This window comes from Mirounga leonina, unplaced genomic scaffold, assembly GCF_011800145.1.
Source record: "Mirounga leonina isolate KUSES-001 unplaced genomic scaffold, KU_Mleo_1.0 Mir_173, whole genome shotgun sequence".
Taxonomy (NCBI): Eukaryota; Metazoa; Chordata; class Mammalia; order Carnivora; family Phocidae; genus Mirounga; species Mirounga leonina.
Window position 1 is genome coordinate 32,626,937 of NW_023270447.1, and position 16,927 is coordinate 32,643,863.

Here is a 16,927-nt window from a genome sequence, read left to right on the forward strand (position 1 = left end):
CAATAAGGATAAATCCTAGAAAAAACTTGTATGAGTTATGAATCTCCCTTAGGGGAGATTTCAACAAATCTTTGTTAAAATAAGAGAATAATAGGCACAAAATTCAGAATAATTGTTCTTTGGTGGAGAGAGGCAGGGAGGTATGATAAAAGAAAAAAGAAAAAGTTTTATTTTGCTTAATTAGAGCAAACTTAAGATCATAAAATCTTAAACTAGGTGATGCATCCATATGTGTTGATTTGATTATATGTTTTAAAACTTAAATCTGTTATTACATATAATTTTGTAAGTATCAAATATGCCAAAAGCATTTTTGTTAAAGATTTATTTATTTATTTTAGAGAGAGAGTGTGAGTGGAGGGAGGGGCAGAGGGACAGGGAGAGAGAGAATCCTCAAGCAAACTCCCTGCAGAGCTCGGAGCCCAGTGCAGGCTTGATCCCAGGACCCTAAGATCATGACCTGAGCTGAAATCAAGAGTTGGCCCTTAACTGACTGAGCCACCCAGGTGCCCCCCAAAAGCATTTTTAAAAATACACTGGGAAAGAAGGACCTGAAAGAGATTTGTCTTATATCTCTTTGAGAAACAAATGTCCCTTCTAGTCTAGTCTTGCCTCTCTCCATGGACCTCACTCTCTTATCTTTATCTAGAAAAAAACCTGTTAGTTTATAGTTGGGGTTTAAAAAGCAGTTTTTCTCATTATTCCTAAAACATTGCCAAGGTATCTAATCCAGACTCATTGCTCATAAAAATAAACTTAACTCTATTTTTTTTTTTTTTTTACTTTGTCAAGATCATGTAAAAAGTCATTAAGCAGTCTGATGGGCACCTGCGTGGCTCAGTCAGTTAAGCATCCGACTCTTGATTTCTGCTTAGATCATAATCTCACGGTCGTGAGATTGAGCTCTGCATCAGGCTCTCTCGTTCAGCAAGGAGTCTGCTTGGGATTCTCTCTCTCCCTCTGCCCCTCCCCCCACTTGTTCTCTCCCTCCCCCTCTCTCTCTCATAAATAAATCTTTAAAAAAAAATTCACTATACAGTCTGAAATGTAGTGTCATAGGGAATTGGTTAGTCCATATTTACTTTGCTGGGACACAATCTTTGATAAGAATATGCATTAGGTAATTCCATCAAGACATGACTTCACCAAAAACATTTTTTAAATTTAAAAGCATTTTTTCAACTTAAATGATTTTTACAAATTTGCTTTTTAAATTGGTTGTATATTTACGTGTTTCAAATTTCAAAATGTATAAAGTCTATACAGTGAAATTTCCTTCTTGTTCTATTCCTTGGTTGGTAAGTTTCCTTCCCTGGAAGTAAAAAATACATTACTGTGTATCCTTTCAGAGATACTTTATGTGTATATAAGAAAATATATATAAAGATCATCTTATGTGAATTATAGCACACTTTTTATGTCATTTTGTACCTTGCATTTTTCACTTATCAAAATAGCTTAGTGATCATTGAATATCAGTATACTTTCTCTTCTTTACATGAAAAGCTAGTATTCTACTGTACAAATATACCATAATTTATTTAGCTAGTCCCTGTTGGACATTGAGGTTGTTTCTAGTCAAAAGGACATTTAAAGCCAGATGTTGCCATAGTCAGCCAGGCAAATACTGATAACATTTATTTTGAATATATAGTACATTTAGAATATTAGATCCATATAAAATGTTTACTATGTAAATATGAATCTTGCCTTTGTAGAAATGACCATGCTGTTCAATTTCATGTAAATATGTATAAGTGTATAGCTTATATTTCAGGAAATAGCATTTTACATTAGTCTGTTTTTCTTTTCTTTTCAAGGAATATGGCACTGTTACCAGGAACATAGCAATCTTCAGGGACGGCCAAATTCTCACTTAACTATATATGACATCGGGTTTCAGACTGATATAAGCATGTACTTCCAACTGAAACAAACATGGTTTGCATTTAGTGAGTGGATTTTAAAAGCTGGTTTTGTTAAATAATGAAAGAGAATCTTTGTCTAAAGGAAATCTTGGGTTGGTTTACACAACCAACCAATAAATGTGGTTTACACAACAACCAATAAATGTTAGATACATTTATCACTAATGTCATTAAAGTAAATGTGTCTATAATCTTTTTTTTTTCAAGATTTTATTTATTTATTTGCGAGAGAGAATGAGCGAGAGAGAGAGCACATGAGAGGGGGGAGGGTCAGAGGAAGAAGCAGACTCTGCCGAGCAGGGAGCCCGATGGGGACTCGATCCCGGGACTCCAGGATCATGACCTGAGCCGAAGGCCATCGCTTAACCAACTGAGCCACCCAGGCGCCCCAATGTGTCTATAATCTTAATAGCTACAGTAAATGGCAAAGTCATTGAGGGGAATTTATTATATAATTTAAGAAAATAATACTTTACAATGACGTCATGCTATTTGCCTTTACCTTAAAATGATTTGGATGTGGATGTTTATAGCCATTAACTTGATATCCAAAAAAGGTGTTTTAAAAGGAAAAAACTTTGATTTTTCAAACTTGTTTTAAAAACGGAAAAAAGAAAGACCAATTTTTTTCATAACAACACTTTTAAACTATTACAGGAATTGGAATAATGAGTAATAAAATAAATTTACATTCTGAAATGTTTATTCAGATTATTGAATTAGTTAAGGGTAATATTAACAGAATTTTTAAAGCAAGGTGATTTCAGAGATAACTTTAATTTTATATTCCTAAAATGGTTTTATTATAATATTTCTCCCATTTCATGTTCTTTAATCAAGATTTAAAAATAATCTTTAATTACATTTTGCTTTAAAAAAAATTCTTCATATTGTTTAAGTTAGAGAGCCAAACAAGGCACATTCAAGGAGGCCTGGTAAGAAGCCCAGAGGTAGCCTCAGAGGTGAGCAGTATCTTGATGGAGGCATCATGGGTCCAGGTTTGGGTCCCATCTCCATAAATGTGAAAACTTGGTTTTGTCACTTCCCTGCAAGTCATCAGGCTTTCAAGGACAGGCTCACGTTACGTAACCAGTGTGCCATTTTAGTTGTTTATACTACTAGGCTACCCTTCCGGACCAGAATGCAGACCTATGCCATCCAGGACACTGCTTTCCTGGAATCAAGGCATGTGGGGAACAAAATTAATAATGAGCAGCCTTTTTAGCAAAGGGCTTTGCTTTGAGAGATTTTAATCTATAGGCTCTTGGCAAGCTTGATGACCTAGCCCCGCACAGAAGCCCCCCGCCCAGTCCCCCAGATTCCTTTTGTCCGGCACATTCAGTTTTTCTCTTTTCCTTGGGCAGTGCTGGATCAAAATGCCACATCCTTGTTCTTTGGCTTCCCACTTCCAGCTCACATGCAGATTAATTCCCTTCATATAACAATTTTTTTTCAAATATGCTGCAGAAAGATGATTTCATTTGTAGCCATTTCTTTTTAATTATAAAAATCAGGCATCTTGGGACTTGTATCCTCATCACTTTTCCTGAATTTGAGTGATTCCATACCTTCTCAGCAATCCACTTGCAATTATCTATCATGTCTAAAGATGATGAATCTCATCATTATGTATTGAAACCTCTAGTTTTATTCTCAGGTGGATCTTAATTACAGGTTCTGTGGTCATTCCACTACTGTCTCTTAAGGGCTTTCAACACAAAAATTATTGACATGATCAGAATCCGCCACTGGAGAAGTTAAATGATGTCCTTTGAGGAAGATAGAGAGTTTGCTTTTATTTTCAAGTCTAGCAGTACCAATCGTTCCTCAAATGAGCCCCCACTTTCACAACCCATTTATTGGACATTAATTGATTACTTGCTCTGTGTTTGGACAAAATTCTAGGTATTAGAGAAAAGGGCATAATATGAAATTATACTCATTGATGGAAACACTGAAAATAAGCGGAGTTATACATATAAAAACTATCATTTTTATGAGTCTCAGATTGTGTTAGGAGATGGTTCTAATCTCATTTCTGCTATTAGTTATCTCAGTCTCCTCCTCTGAAAAGTTAGTTATACCAGCTTCTCTACAGGGTCTCAAAAAATAGATTTCCATTGTTTGCTCTTACTTAAACACAAGAAAGGAATATAATATATAAATTCAAAGGACAATAAAATTTTTCTAATCCTTGTGGATATGCAATTTTGTAAAGGTATAAGCTTCACATGCAATGTTATCAATGCAATTTCAGAATATAAGGTGATTCTTGGTATATCTCATTTTCTTAGGTTTGTCCGAAGATAATGATTTTAGCTTAATATGGCTATACCCCATAATTTTGGACTCAGTGTATTGTTTTAAGAGAATCAAATATGCATGACAACATACATACATACATAATTTAACTAAAAGAAGATGTAAGATCCTCTCACATCTCTGGGTTACTGGTTTCTACTAGGAGATGTTAACTGATGCGTGCTGTGACATCAGAATCTTAGTGGTGTAACATCAAATGAAATAATGAGTGTCCTATCACTCAAAGTGCTCAGACATGAGCAGAATAACTGTCTAGCAAAGGATGTAATAGAGCAGATTCTTTTGCAGGTGGGAATTTAAATTTCCATTAAGTTTCTTCTACAATTTCAGAGTCTATGATTAGCAGTGCTATATTTCCTTAATTTTAAGATCCAAACTTTTCACTTCAGATATGTTAATATCTGAAGTCAGGATGCATCTTATAATCAATGAAAAGACATTTAATGTAGGATTTCACTTTTCTTGAAAAGTTACTCCTAAATTAAAGAGGTGTCTTTGAATTGATGAAATATAGTAATTAGGACCATTTGGCTTAAAGTAAAAAGAAACTAATTGAAGGTAGCCAAAAAGAAAAGAAAATTGGAACAAGCTGGGGGCAAGGCATTGGTACTTATAAGAATATAGAAGTGTCTCACCAAACTCAGAAAAGCAGAAAAGCAGCTGGACTTTCAGGTGTACTTGGATCCAGGAAACAGAAAGCCAAAAGAACTCAAGATTGCCTCTCTGCTGTGTTTCTTTAATACACATACATGTTATTCTGTCTTTGCAAATTCACTTATTTCACATAAAGGTGACATAGTTCATTAAGTTTATATAACTCGAAGTTCAAGAGGTCCACAAACTTCAATTCAAAACTGAAGTAGACTCCCTTAGTTCTAATCCTGAGACTTTTATTAGACAACTGGGGTTGGGTTTACATCCTGATTCCATCAATGGTAGCCATGATGGGTAGAGTCACAAAATAAAACTGTGGCAGCCAAGAGCCTGCCCTGTCAGTCAGCAAGGTCAGTTAATGAAGAGGCATTGTGATGCCCAGGGTGGACAGTTCAAAGAGTTTCTTCTGTAATGATTCTCTTACTCAATGAAGTGAAAGTGAAAACATCTGAAATAGAGCTGCCTACAGCAGGCCTTCCTTCTCTCACTTCTACAAATGGTGTGAAATGTTTCTACAGATAAAATGAAGCCTGACCAATTGAGTTGCTCAAACTCTAGCTAAATGTTTTAATCTAGATTTCTTAGCATTTCTTGGAGATTTTGAAAATGAATTTCTAAGATTAGCATTTTGGGAGAGGTAGCACTGCTTATATTATGGAGTGACAGAATTGGCAGAAAAAGTCCTGAAACTCAGTCCTAAATTTTTGCAGAGAAAGTTTGTTTTTTGGGTTGATTTGTATCACACACTAATTTTGTTTTTCCTGTTTAAAGTGATAATACTCTGCCTTCTTGAAGCGTTTATCATCCTCATGCTGATCTTCCTCAGGGAACGAATCCGCATCTCCATTGCCTTGCTGAAGGAAGGGAGCAAGTAAGTCCCTGATGGAGAAACTCACATAATGTATATCAGTCACTCAAATCAGTCACTGCCTATTGTGTAGATAGACTTCCCCTTTAAGACTTGTTAAACAAATCTGCTTTCCATTCAAGAAGACTGAAGTTCAGACTTGGCCACTTATTAGAAAGGTCATGCTAACAAATCCCTCAGTATCCCCAGACCTCAATTATCATAGGATGAACTAAGGCTGAAACCTGTGTAGCGTATGTATTAACACTTTTTGAATACCAAATGTATGTTAGAATAACATGTGAAAGTAAGTGATAAAGTGCTATGTAAAAGTAGTAACTTGTATTATATATTGTATTATTCCCCTGCTGAATCATATGTTAATATTGATGGTTGAGATCATTTGCAAAACTTTAAATCACCATAATTCTATAAAGTCAATTATGTGCTATTACCATTTCTATATGAGTGACAAAATTTGCTAATAGACAGAATAACTGATCCTAGGAACACCAGACTATACATTTTCTATCTACAGCTCTTAATTCAGAACACTTTATACCCAGAACCATTTTTGTTAAAAAATGCTATAAAATAAACACTAAAATTCATGCTGGGAGATAATGATACCTACAGTTTCTAAACTATTCCAAAGGTCACTTGAGGATAATACTTTAAACTTTTGAATAATGCATGGAAGAAACAAGAAAAGCATTACTATAAAGCCAACAGACCATTTAGAATGATGAAAAACTAAGTTATTAATGACCAAAGACCAAATTATTTTAAATAGTCTGTAAGGATTATTTTAACAAAATTGTCATCTATAATAAGAGTGCCACTTGAATCCAATGGTTTAAATAGTTAACAAGCAGTTTGTTAAAGTCTCTCTCCTACCCATAACTGAAAGACTATCATTAGCCACTGAAAACTCCTCATTTGCTGGGTTTATTTCTTAAATAATATATTGTAAAATTCACTGTAACTTGCCCCACTGTTACACGTGTGTGTGTGTGTGTGTGTGTTTGTGAAAGGGCCAATACAACTGTGACATGTTGATAATTTTTTTTAAGGGAAAGTAAGAGCTGGAATAAATTGGTATGAGAATACAGGGTAAACATAGAGATGCTCAATGTTTCGCTTAATAGCAGTATCTGGAGAAAGGAGAGAACTTAGCTCAAATAGTGTGGTGACAAGGTAACAAATGCAAAAAGCATCTAAGATATGCCAATGCATTGCATTAGGAGTGGAAATAGTTCCATCATAGTTCTTAGTGGTTATATAAAACAGTATTGGGTTTCCAGTGTCATATGCTGAAAAGATTATTCAAAAGTAGGAACAGGGCAACTAGGATGGTGAACATTTCAGACACCATGACTTATAAGGAAATACTAAAGGAATGATTATACTGGAGTATAAAAGAATAAGGAGTTCCTTGAAAGGCTGCTGTATGGAAAAGGTGATCATTTTTTCTCCAAAAGGTAGTGGATATGAGTAACAGGCTAGCTGATAAGGAAGAACTTTTTAATATTTTGGTTGTTAAGAGAATAGAATAAGCACTGTCATACAAAAGTAAGTTTTTATCACTCCATATGGTCACCAGAAACTAATGAACATATTTAAAAGATAACATAGAAGGGATTCCTGAATTAGGAAGGGATTCTCACATTTGATCAGATGATCTCAAGGTCCTCTCCAATTTTGAGAGTCTAAGAATCTAAACAAAAGGAAGAACTATGATTATAATGTATCAAATCTTTATGAGTCATACAGAAATAACCAAAGAGGAGAAGGTTTAGGGTATTAAATCTTTGAGTCATACAGAAACTTGGGGGAACTTTGGGGAACTTTTGACAGGAATTAAATATGAACATTAAAAGAAGGCCTCTAATTACTAAAAACAAATAAATAACATTTAAGTAAAATTTAAAAGCCAATTAAAAATTTTAATTTTTTTAAGAAAATGCCAGAATGATCAGCAAAAAAGAGTCAATGGTTATTACCACCATTCTTAGAATGGATTCATTTTAAAGCTTATTTCTAGTTTTAACAGATAAAGATTTAATTGAGAAATTATATCTCTGAATCATTTTGAATTTCAACTATTTGCTTTATTTCAGAGCCATTGGATACCTCCCTACTACATTAATTTATCCAGTTTTAACTTTCATTTTCCTCTCCATCTGTATTGCCTACTGGGCAGTGACAGCAATGTATCCTTCGGTAATTGACATCTTTAAACCTCAGGTCCACACTACTATTTAAGAACCAAGAGTTTGTGTCCAGTGCTTCCCATCCTAGGAAGACTCGGAACATCCTAAAGGGTTTTTTTTTTTCTGGTTGTTTTTTTTTTTGTTGTTGTTGTTGTTGTTTTTGCTAAGCTCTAAAAAACTTTGTCTACTGATTGAATTTCCCCCAGATAGGTCATATGGTAGATTTTGTTTTGTCTTCACATATGGTACTTCTTCTTGGCAATAACCTAAGAAAATTCCTTTGTATTCTACTGTTAAGGGGCCACTCAGTGTAGCTGACCCATGTTACATTATTCCAGGTCTGAAAAAATGTATGAATTATTAAAGGATTAGAAGTTTTTGAAGTTGATCTCTCTGCAGGCTTTTGAGTTATTTCCATTATTTTCTTGTCCATCTACTTTCTATCTACCAGTTGGAATAGTTTATCCTTAATAGGTTAACCCAGTTACTTGGCTACATCGGGGGTACCTATATACAAAGTCATATCCCCAGAAAGGACATGTAAACATGAAAATACAACCTGTAACCCAGAGGTAAGTCAAAGAAACTCTCTTTTACTTACTTCAATACAGAACTCTACTACATTTCACCTAGCAGTTGTAAAAATCATTGAGAAATAGAGACCTTAATGGGGACCACTGTTAAGAAGGGAAGGGTGGATCAGGTGTTAGCAGGAGAGCACTGAAATGATAGGCAGAATAGAGACAAAGCACTATTATTTCCTGAGCCCATGGAAGAAGCTGGAATGGTCAACAACAACAGTAATAAATGTGAAATTTTAGTGGGTGCAGAGTGGTGACCATATGATAGAAAATGAAATACTTTACAGTGCTCATTAAGGAATAATATAAAGTGATGGGATAGAAAATAGGAATCACAGAGGCACCTGGGTGGCTCAGTGGATTAAGCATCTGCCTTTGGCTCAGGTCATGATTCCAGGGTCCTAGGATCAAGCCCCTTGTTGGGCTCCCTGCTCAGCAGGGAGTCTGCTTCTCCCTCTCCCCTCCCTCCCCCACTGTGATCATGCTCTCTCTCATGCTCGCTCACTCTCAAATCTTAAAAACACAACTATATGTTCAAAAAAAAGAAAAAAAGACTAACTGCAGAAGTTAATGTGAAAAGATTAGGACATGCAATTGGGGGCTTACATAAGAAGAGAAGGCAGGGAATGTGTTATCTTGGAATGGCATTTCATACTATATTATCTGTATTTTTTTTTTTCTGAGTGCAGATTTTTAATACAACTGAAATTGCCAGAGTTTGCCCTGGGGCTCAATGTAACTTTGCTTTCTATGGTGGAAAGAGCCTATACCATCAGTATGTCCCTACCTTCCAGATGTTCAATCTATTTGTCTTTCTCTGGCTTATAAACTTTGTCATTGCACTGGGTCAGTGTGCCCTTGCTGGTGCCTTTGCTTCTTATTACTGGGCCTTGAAAAAACCTGATGACATCCCACAGTATCCAGTTTTTACTGCATTTGGACGAGCCATACGGTAAGTTCCACATGGAATCCTACATCTGTCTTCCCAGTTATGTTTAGTGTGCTTATAATTCAGTCTTATGCTTATATAATTCAAGTGGCAAAATACAAATGAGGTCAAAGGTATGATTTAAGATTCATGGATGTCCATTGGCTATGTCTGGTTTTATAGCCACAGTTTTACAATCCCTACCCAGGCCAACATCCTTCTAAAAGCCATGGGTTGCTGAAGACAGGTAGTAGGGGAGGGCACCAAAATAAAAATGAAGAATTAACTTGACTTCTCTCCATTGCTTAGCCCAAACATTGTATTTTATGATGACAGGCTTTTGGTATCATTTTTGTAGATGAAGGGCAATATAGATGTATATCATATAAAATCCTCTAAGAAGACCTTTATGAACCTGAATAAGAAAGTGTAATAAACTCTTCCCTATCCTTCTGCAGATCCTTTTTACCTATTAAAATTGTTTAGCATCCTTTTAGTTAGTAGTAAAGATATTTTAACTTTGATTCTCATTTTATCTTTGCCCAGATATCACACAGGATCCCTAGCATTTGGATCTTTAATTCTTGCATTAATTCAAATGTTTAAATTAGTCCTAGAATACTTGGACCACCGTCTTAAAGGTAAGACTCCAGAATTCATCTTTTCTCAGACTTCTTGACTTCTGTAAAGAGAATGGATTGGGGCAAGGAGTTAAGGGAAATATGATGACTGCACGTTGGACTAGGGTAATGAGGATGGAAGTGGTCAGATTGGGGATATGTTTGGAAGAAAAAGCCAACAGGACCTGCTGAGAGATAGGATATGGGACAGGAGAGGATGGGAGGAGAAGCAGTGGCAAAAAAAAAGAGAAAAAGTGTGTGATGCCATTTACTAAGATGTAGAAACCGGGAAAAGCAAATTTCAAAGAAGAGATGAAAAACTGGTTTTGGCATGTTAATATTGAGCAGCATGGTGGAGATGTCAGGCAGTTTTAAGTCTGAAGCTCAGGATAAGTCAGGCTTAAAATATAAATATGGGTGTCATCATCATAAATCTTTACACATAACACATATAGTTTACAAAGTCTACCTTGCACTTTATTTTATTATTAATTGCCAAAATACTTTTCAAACAGAAAACTAAGTTGAACATTCTCAGTTACCTGATTTTAAAACTTAATATAAAGCTACAGTAGTCAAAACAGTGTGGTGCTAGCATAAGAACAGACACACAGACCTGGAATAGAATAGAGACCCAAAAATTAACCCTCACATATAAGGCCATTCAATGGGGAAAGGACAGGTTTTTCAACTAACATTACTAGAAAAATGGATATCTACCTACAAAAGAATGAAGTTGGACCCTTACACAATATGCAAAAATTAATTCAAAATGGATCAAAGACTTAAAACCTAAACGAAAAGTAAAACTCTTAGAAGAAAGTGTAGGAGGAAATCTTCATGGATGTTGGATTTGATGAAGAGTTCTTAGCACAGGTAACAAAGGAAAAAAAAAAAAACAGAATAAATAGACTTCATAAACACAAAATTTGTGCATCAAAGAACACTAATAAGAGAGTGAAAAGGCAACCCATAGAATAGGAAAAAATATTTGCAAGTCATCTACCTGATAAGCAACTAACATTCAGAACATACTAAGAGCTTCCACAGCAGCAAAAGGGCAGAAGAATAGGGGATGTTGTTTCACCTGATCCCTTGAATTTAGCTGGATGTCTATCAAACCATTCTGAACACCCATGAATTCAGCCTGAGTTGTAAGAAAACATATCTGGAACTCTACAAGTAGAAAAGCAACTGTTTTTTTGCAAGGTAGGAGGTGTGGGGAGATATTGGAAGATAAACGGAGAGGGGAGGGAGCCTCCACAAGCCAGCTACCGGAAAGTGATATAGCCCCAGAGGACGAAATCAGAACCCTTAGAAATCTGCTCCAGTGAGAGACATCCCTGTCTACAAGGGGCTCAGGGGATGAAAAGGGCAGAATTCTAGATGGGTCATTGTGGTCTCAGGATCCCAGGAGTCACAGAACAGATGGGAGTGTCTGAACTGGTAGAGCGCCCAAGCAGTGGAGTGGGGAAACTGGTTACAGTCAGTGAGCCCAGGAGGGGACTCTCAGCCCGGGTCACCATAAGTTGCGAGCCGAGCTGGTTGGGTGACCACTCTGCCTGAGCACTTTGAAAAGGACTGGAACATGCAGCCATTTGCCATATCCCAGAAGGGGCAAAAAGGGTGCACCCAAGACTGAGCAACAGCTCTTGGGGTGGTGGTCCTGGAAAGGACAGTAGGGTGACACCCAGCATCCCCTGGGAACAGTGGAGCAGGGTATGCACATGAGCCCACAATCACTCTCAGTTCCTGGGCACACAAAGGGCAGCAACACAGGTCCCTTGGACACCCACTAGGAGGATTACAGTGGCACGCACTGCAAGAGACCATGGAGACTGGCACACACAAAAGTGAAGACTATTTGTCCCAGAGGTTTATTGAAGAGGGGAGACTGCGATCTTTCAGCTCTGGGGCTGGGGATCAGGGCGTGGCCATTTTTATTCTGATCCTCTAAAGAGGTGTGGAAAGCCTCCAGGGAATAAAAGCCACACAGAGGATCAACTTACACTGAGCACAGCCCCCTGGCAAGGGGCAGTGCAACTCCAACCAGGCAAAGACCTGAGAAGCAGCAGAGAAATCCCCTCCCTTAGAAGATAATCTGGAAAAACAGGTGCAGAGTAGGTTACCGATCCCACAAGACTGTAAAATTTCAGCGCCAGGGGAAAATAGTATATTGAGTTTGAGGTTTATTCTCACAATTTGGTTTTCAGTCTGAAATTTTCCATTTTTTTATGTTTTTAAATTGCTTTTTAACTTTTATTTTTTACATATACATTTAATAGGTATATGCTTCATTTTAGCTCTTTTTTTCACTATTCAATTTAATTTTTGTATATAGATAAGTTTTGTTTTCTTTGCAATTTTGGGAGGTAGTGTCTTCTAACACACAGCAATTATAAAGTTAATAATCGGGCTAGAAAAAAGCATAAAAGACAGCAGAGAATCTCTAAGTGCAGAAATGAGATCTAATCAGGCCAAACTTAAAAATGCTATAACTGAGATGCAGTCTAAATTGGATGCTCTAACAGCTAGGGTGAATGAGGCAGAAGAGAGAGCAAGGGATCTAGAAGACAGGCTGATAGAAAGGAAGTAAATAGAGGAAAAGAGAGAAAGACAACTCAGAACCCATGAAGAAAGGCTTTAAGAATTTAATGATGCTCTGACATGAACAAATGTCAGAATTATTGGTGTGCCTGAGAGGGAAGGGGGAAGGGGGGGGCAGAAGGTATATTTGAGCAAATCATAGCTGAGAACCTCACTAATCTGGGGAAGGAAACAAGCATTCATGTCCAAGAGGCAGAGAGGACCCCTCCCCAAATCAATAAAAATAGATCAACACCCTGACATATAACAGTGAAGCTTGCAAATTTTAGAGAAAAAGAATCCTGAGACCAGCTAGAGACAAAGGGGTTCCTTATCTATAGAGGGAGGAACATCAGATTAACATCAGACCTATCCACAGAAACCTGGCAGGCCAAAAGGGCTGGCATGATATATTCAGGGTACTAAATGAGAAGAACATGCAGCCAAGAATTCTTTTTCCAGCAAGGCTATCACTCAGAATGGAAGGAGAGATAAAGAGTTTCCAGGACAGGCAGAAACTGAAAGAATATGTGACTACCAAGCCAGCTCTACAAGAAATATTAAGGGGGATCCTGTAAGTGAAGAGGGACCCCAAGAGTAACATAGACCAGAAAGAAACAGAGACTTTACAGGCAATACAATGGCACTAAATTCATATATTTTAATAGTTACCCTGAATGTAAATGGGTTAAATGCCCCAATCAAAAGACACAGGGTATCAGATTGGATCAAAAAGCAAGACCCATATGCTGTCTACAAGAGACTCATTTTAGACCTAAAGACACCTCCAGACTGAAACTGAGGGGGTGGAGAGACATTTACCATGCTAGTGGTCCTTAAAAGAAGGTTGGGGTAGCAATCCTCATATGAGACAAATTAGATTTTAAATCAAAGACTGTAATAAGAGATGAAGAGGGATACTATATCTACTTAAAGGGTCTATCCAACAAGAAGATTTAACAATTGTAAATATTTATGCCCCCAACGTGGGAGCAGCCAATTATATAAACCAATTAATAACCAAAGTAAAGAAACATATTGATAATAATACATTAATAGTAAGGGACTTGCACACCACACTCACAGCAATGGACACATCATCTAAGCAGAAGATCAACCAAAACAAGGGCTTTGAATGACACACTAGACCGGATGGACTTCACAGATATATACAGAACATTCCATCCTAAAACAACAGAATACTCATTCTTCTCAAGTGCACTTGGAACTTTCTCTAGAATAGATCATGTACTGGGTCACAAATCAGGTCTCAAATGATACCAAAAGATTGAGATTATTCCCTACATATTTTCTGACCACAGTGCTTTGAAACTTGAACTCAATCACAAGAGGAAATTTGGAAGGAACTCAAACACTTGGAGGTTAAAGGGTATACTGCTAAAGAATGAATGGGTCAACCCAGATTAAAGTAGAACTTAAACAATTCACTGAAACCAATGAAAATGAAAACACATTGGATCAAAACTTATGGGATACTGCAAAGGTGGTCCTAAGAGGGAAGTACGTAGTCATTCAAGTCTCTCTCAAAAAATTAGAAAAATCCCAAATACATAAGCTAACCTTACACCTAAAGGACCTGGAGAAAGAACAGCAAATAAATCCTAAACCAAACAGAAGGGAAATGATAAAGATTAGAGCAGAAAACAATGAAATAGAAACCAGAACAGTAGAACTGATTAACGAAACTAGAAGCTGGTTCTTTGAAAGAATTAATAAGATCAATAAACCTTTGGCCAGATTTATCTAAAAGAAAAGAGAAAGAATCCAAATTAATAAAATCATGAATGACAAGGGAGAGATTACGACCAACACCAAGGAAATACAGACAATTATAAGAACGTATTATAAGCAACTATATGCCAACAAATTAGGCAATCTGGAAGAAATGGATGCATTCCTGGAAACTTATAAACTACCAAAACTGAAACAGGAAGAAATAGAAAATCTGAAAAGACCAATATCCAGCAAGGAAATTGAAGCCTTAATAAAAAATCTCCAACACACAAGAGTCCAGGGCCAATGGCTTCCCGGAGAATTCTACCAAACATTTAAAGAAGAAATAATACCTATTCTTCTGAAGGTGTTTCAAAAAATAGACATGGAAGGAAAACTTCCAAACTCTTTCTATGAGGCCAGCATTACCTTGATCCCAAAACCAGACAAAGACCTTATCAAAAAGGAGAATTACAGACCAATGTCCCTGATGAACATGGATGCCAAAATACTCATGAAGATACTATTCCATAGGATCCAACAGTACATTAAAAGGATTATTCAGCACGACCAAGTGGGATTTATTCCTGGGATGCAAGGATAGTTAGATATCCCCAAATCAATCAACATGATACACCATATTAATAAAAAAACCATATGATCCTCTCATTTGATGCAGAAAAGCATTTGACAAAGTGTAGCATCCTTTCTTGATTAAAACTCTTCACAATGTAGGGATAGAGGAAACATACCTCAATATCATAAAAGCCTTATATGAAAAGCCCACAAGGAATATCATTCTCAATGCGGAAAAGTGAGAGCTTTTCCCTTAAGGTCAGGAACACAGCAGGGATGTCCACTATCACCAGTGCTTTTCAACATAGTACTAGAAGTCCTAGCCTCAGCAATCAGACAACAAAAAGAAATAAAAGGTATCTGAATCGGCAAAGAAGTCAAACTGTCACTCTTCACACATGACATGATACTCTATGTGGAAAACCCAAAAGAACTCATACAGCAATTCAGCAATGTGTCAGGATACAAATCAATGCACAGAAATCAGTTGTATTTCTATACACTAACAATGTGACTGAAGAAAGAGAAATTAAGGAATCAATTACATTTACAGTTGCACCAAAACCCGTAAGATACCTAGTAATAAACCTAACCAAAGAGGTAAAGGATCTGTACTCTAAAAACTAAAGAACACTTATGAAAGAAATTGAGGAAGACACAAAGAGTTAGGAAAACATTCCATGCTCATGGATTGGAAGAATAAACATTGTTAAAATGTCTGTGCTGCCCAGAGCAATCTACACATTCAATGCAATCCCTATCAAAATACCATCAACATTTTTCACAGAGCTGGAACAAACAATCCTAAAATTTGTATGGAACCACAAAAGACCCCAAATAGCCAAACCAATCTTGAAAAAGAAAATCAAAGCTGGTGGCATCAGAATGCTGGACTTCAAGCTATATTACAAAGCTGTGATCATCAAGACAGCATGGTACTGGCACAAAAACCGACACCTAGATCATTAGAACAGAGTAGACAGCCCAGAAATGGACCCTTAACTCTATGGTCAACTAATCTTTGACAAGGCAGGAAAGAATATCCAATGGAAAAAAGACAGTCTCTTCAATAAATGGTATTGGGAAAATTGGACAGACACAGAAGAATGAAACTGGACCATTCTCTTATACCATACACAAAGATAAACTCAAAATGGATGTAAGACCTAAATTTGAGATAGGAATCCATCAGTATCCTAGAGGGGAACACAGGCAGTAATCTCTTCAGCCTCAACCACAACAACTTCTTGCTAGAAACATCTCCAAAGGCAAGGGAAACAAAGACAAAAATGAACTATTGGGACTTCATCAAGATAAAAAAAACTTCTGCACAGCAATGGAAACAGTCAACAAAACTAAAAGGCAACCTACAGAATGGGAGAAGATATTTGCAAATGACATTAGATAAAGGGCTGGTATCCAAGGTCTATAAAGAACTTATCAAACTCAACACCCAAAAAGCAAATAATCCAGTCAAGAAATGGGCAGAAGACATGAACAAACACTTCTCCAAAGGAGACATACAGATGGTCAGCAGATACATGAGAAGATGCTCCACATCACTTGTCATCAGGGAAGTACAAATCAAAACCATATGAGGTACCAGCTTACACCAGTTAGAATGGCTAAAATTAATAAGACAGGAAACAACAGATGTTGTCGAGGATGTGGAGAAAGGGGAACCCTCTTACACTTCGGTCGGGATAAAAGTTGGAGCAACCACTCTGGAAAACAGTATGGAGGTTCCTCAAGAAGTTAAAAATAGAGCTACCCTACAACCTGGTAGTTGCACTACTGAGTATTTACCCCAAAGATACAGATGTAGTGAAAAGAAGGGTACCTGCACCCCAATGTTCATAGCAGCAATGTCCACAATAGCCAAACTGTGGAAGGAGCTGTCCTTCAACAGATGAATTGATAAAGAAGATGTGGTTCATA

At 36.8% G+C, this 16,927-nt stretch overlaps 1 protein-coding gene across 5 annotated transcripts in view; it reads left to right on the forward strand.

Annotated features, from left to right (window-relative positions):
* SLC44A5 (solute carrier family 44 member 5) overlaps positions 1-16,927 on the forward strand; it is a 349,362-nt gene that overhangs the window by 312,670 nt on the left and 19,765 nt on the right. For 3 of the 5 annotated variants that reach the window (XM_035018252.1, XM_035018253.1, XM_035018254.1), the window contains 6 exons: positions 1,821-1,952; positions 5,676-5,775; positions 7,872-7,964; positions 8,449-8,536; positions 9,235-9,497; positions 10,020-10,114. In XM_035018252.1, the coding sequence (XP_034874143.1) occupies positions 1,821-1,952; positions 5,676-5,775; positions 7,872-7,964; positions 8,449-8,536; positions 9,235-9,497; positions 10,020-10,114 (771 nt within the window). The remainder of the gene's footprint in view (positions 1-1,820; positions 1,953-5,675; positions 5,776-7,871; positions 7,965-8,448; positions 8,537-9,234; positions 9,498-10,019; positions 10,115-16,927) is intronic. The other 2 variants (XM_035018255.1, XM_035018256.1) reach the window with 2 other exon arrangements.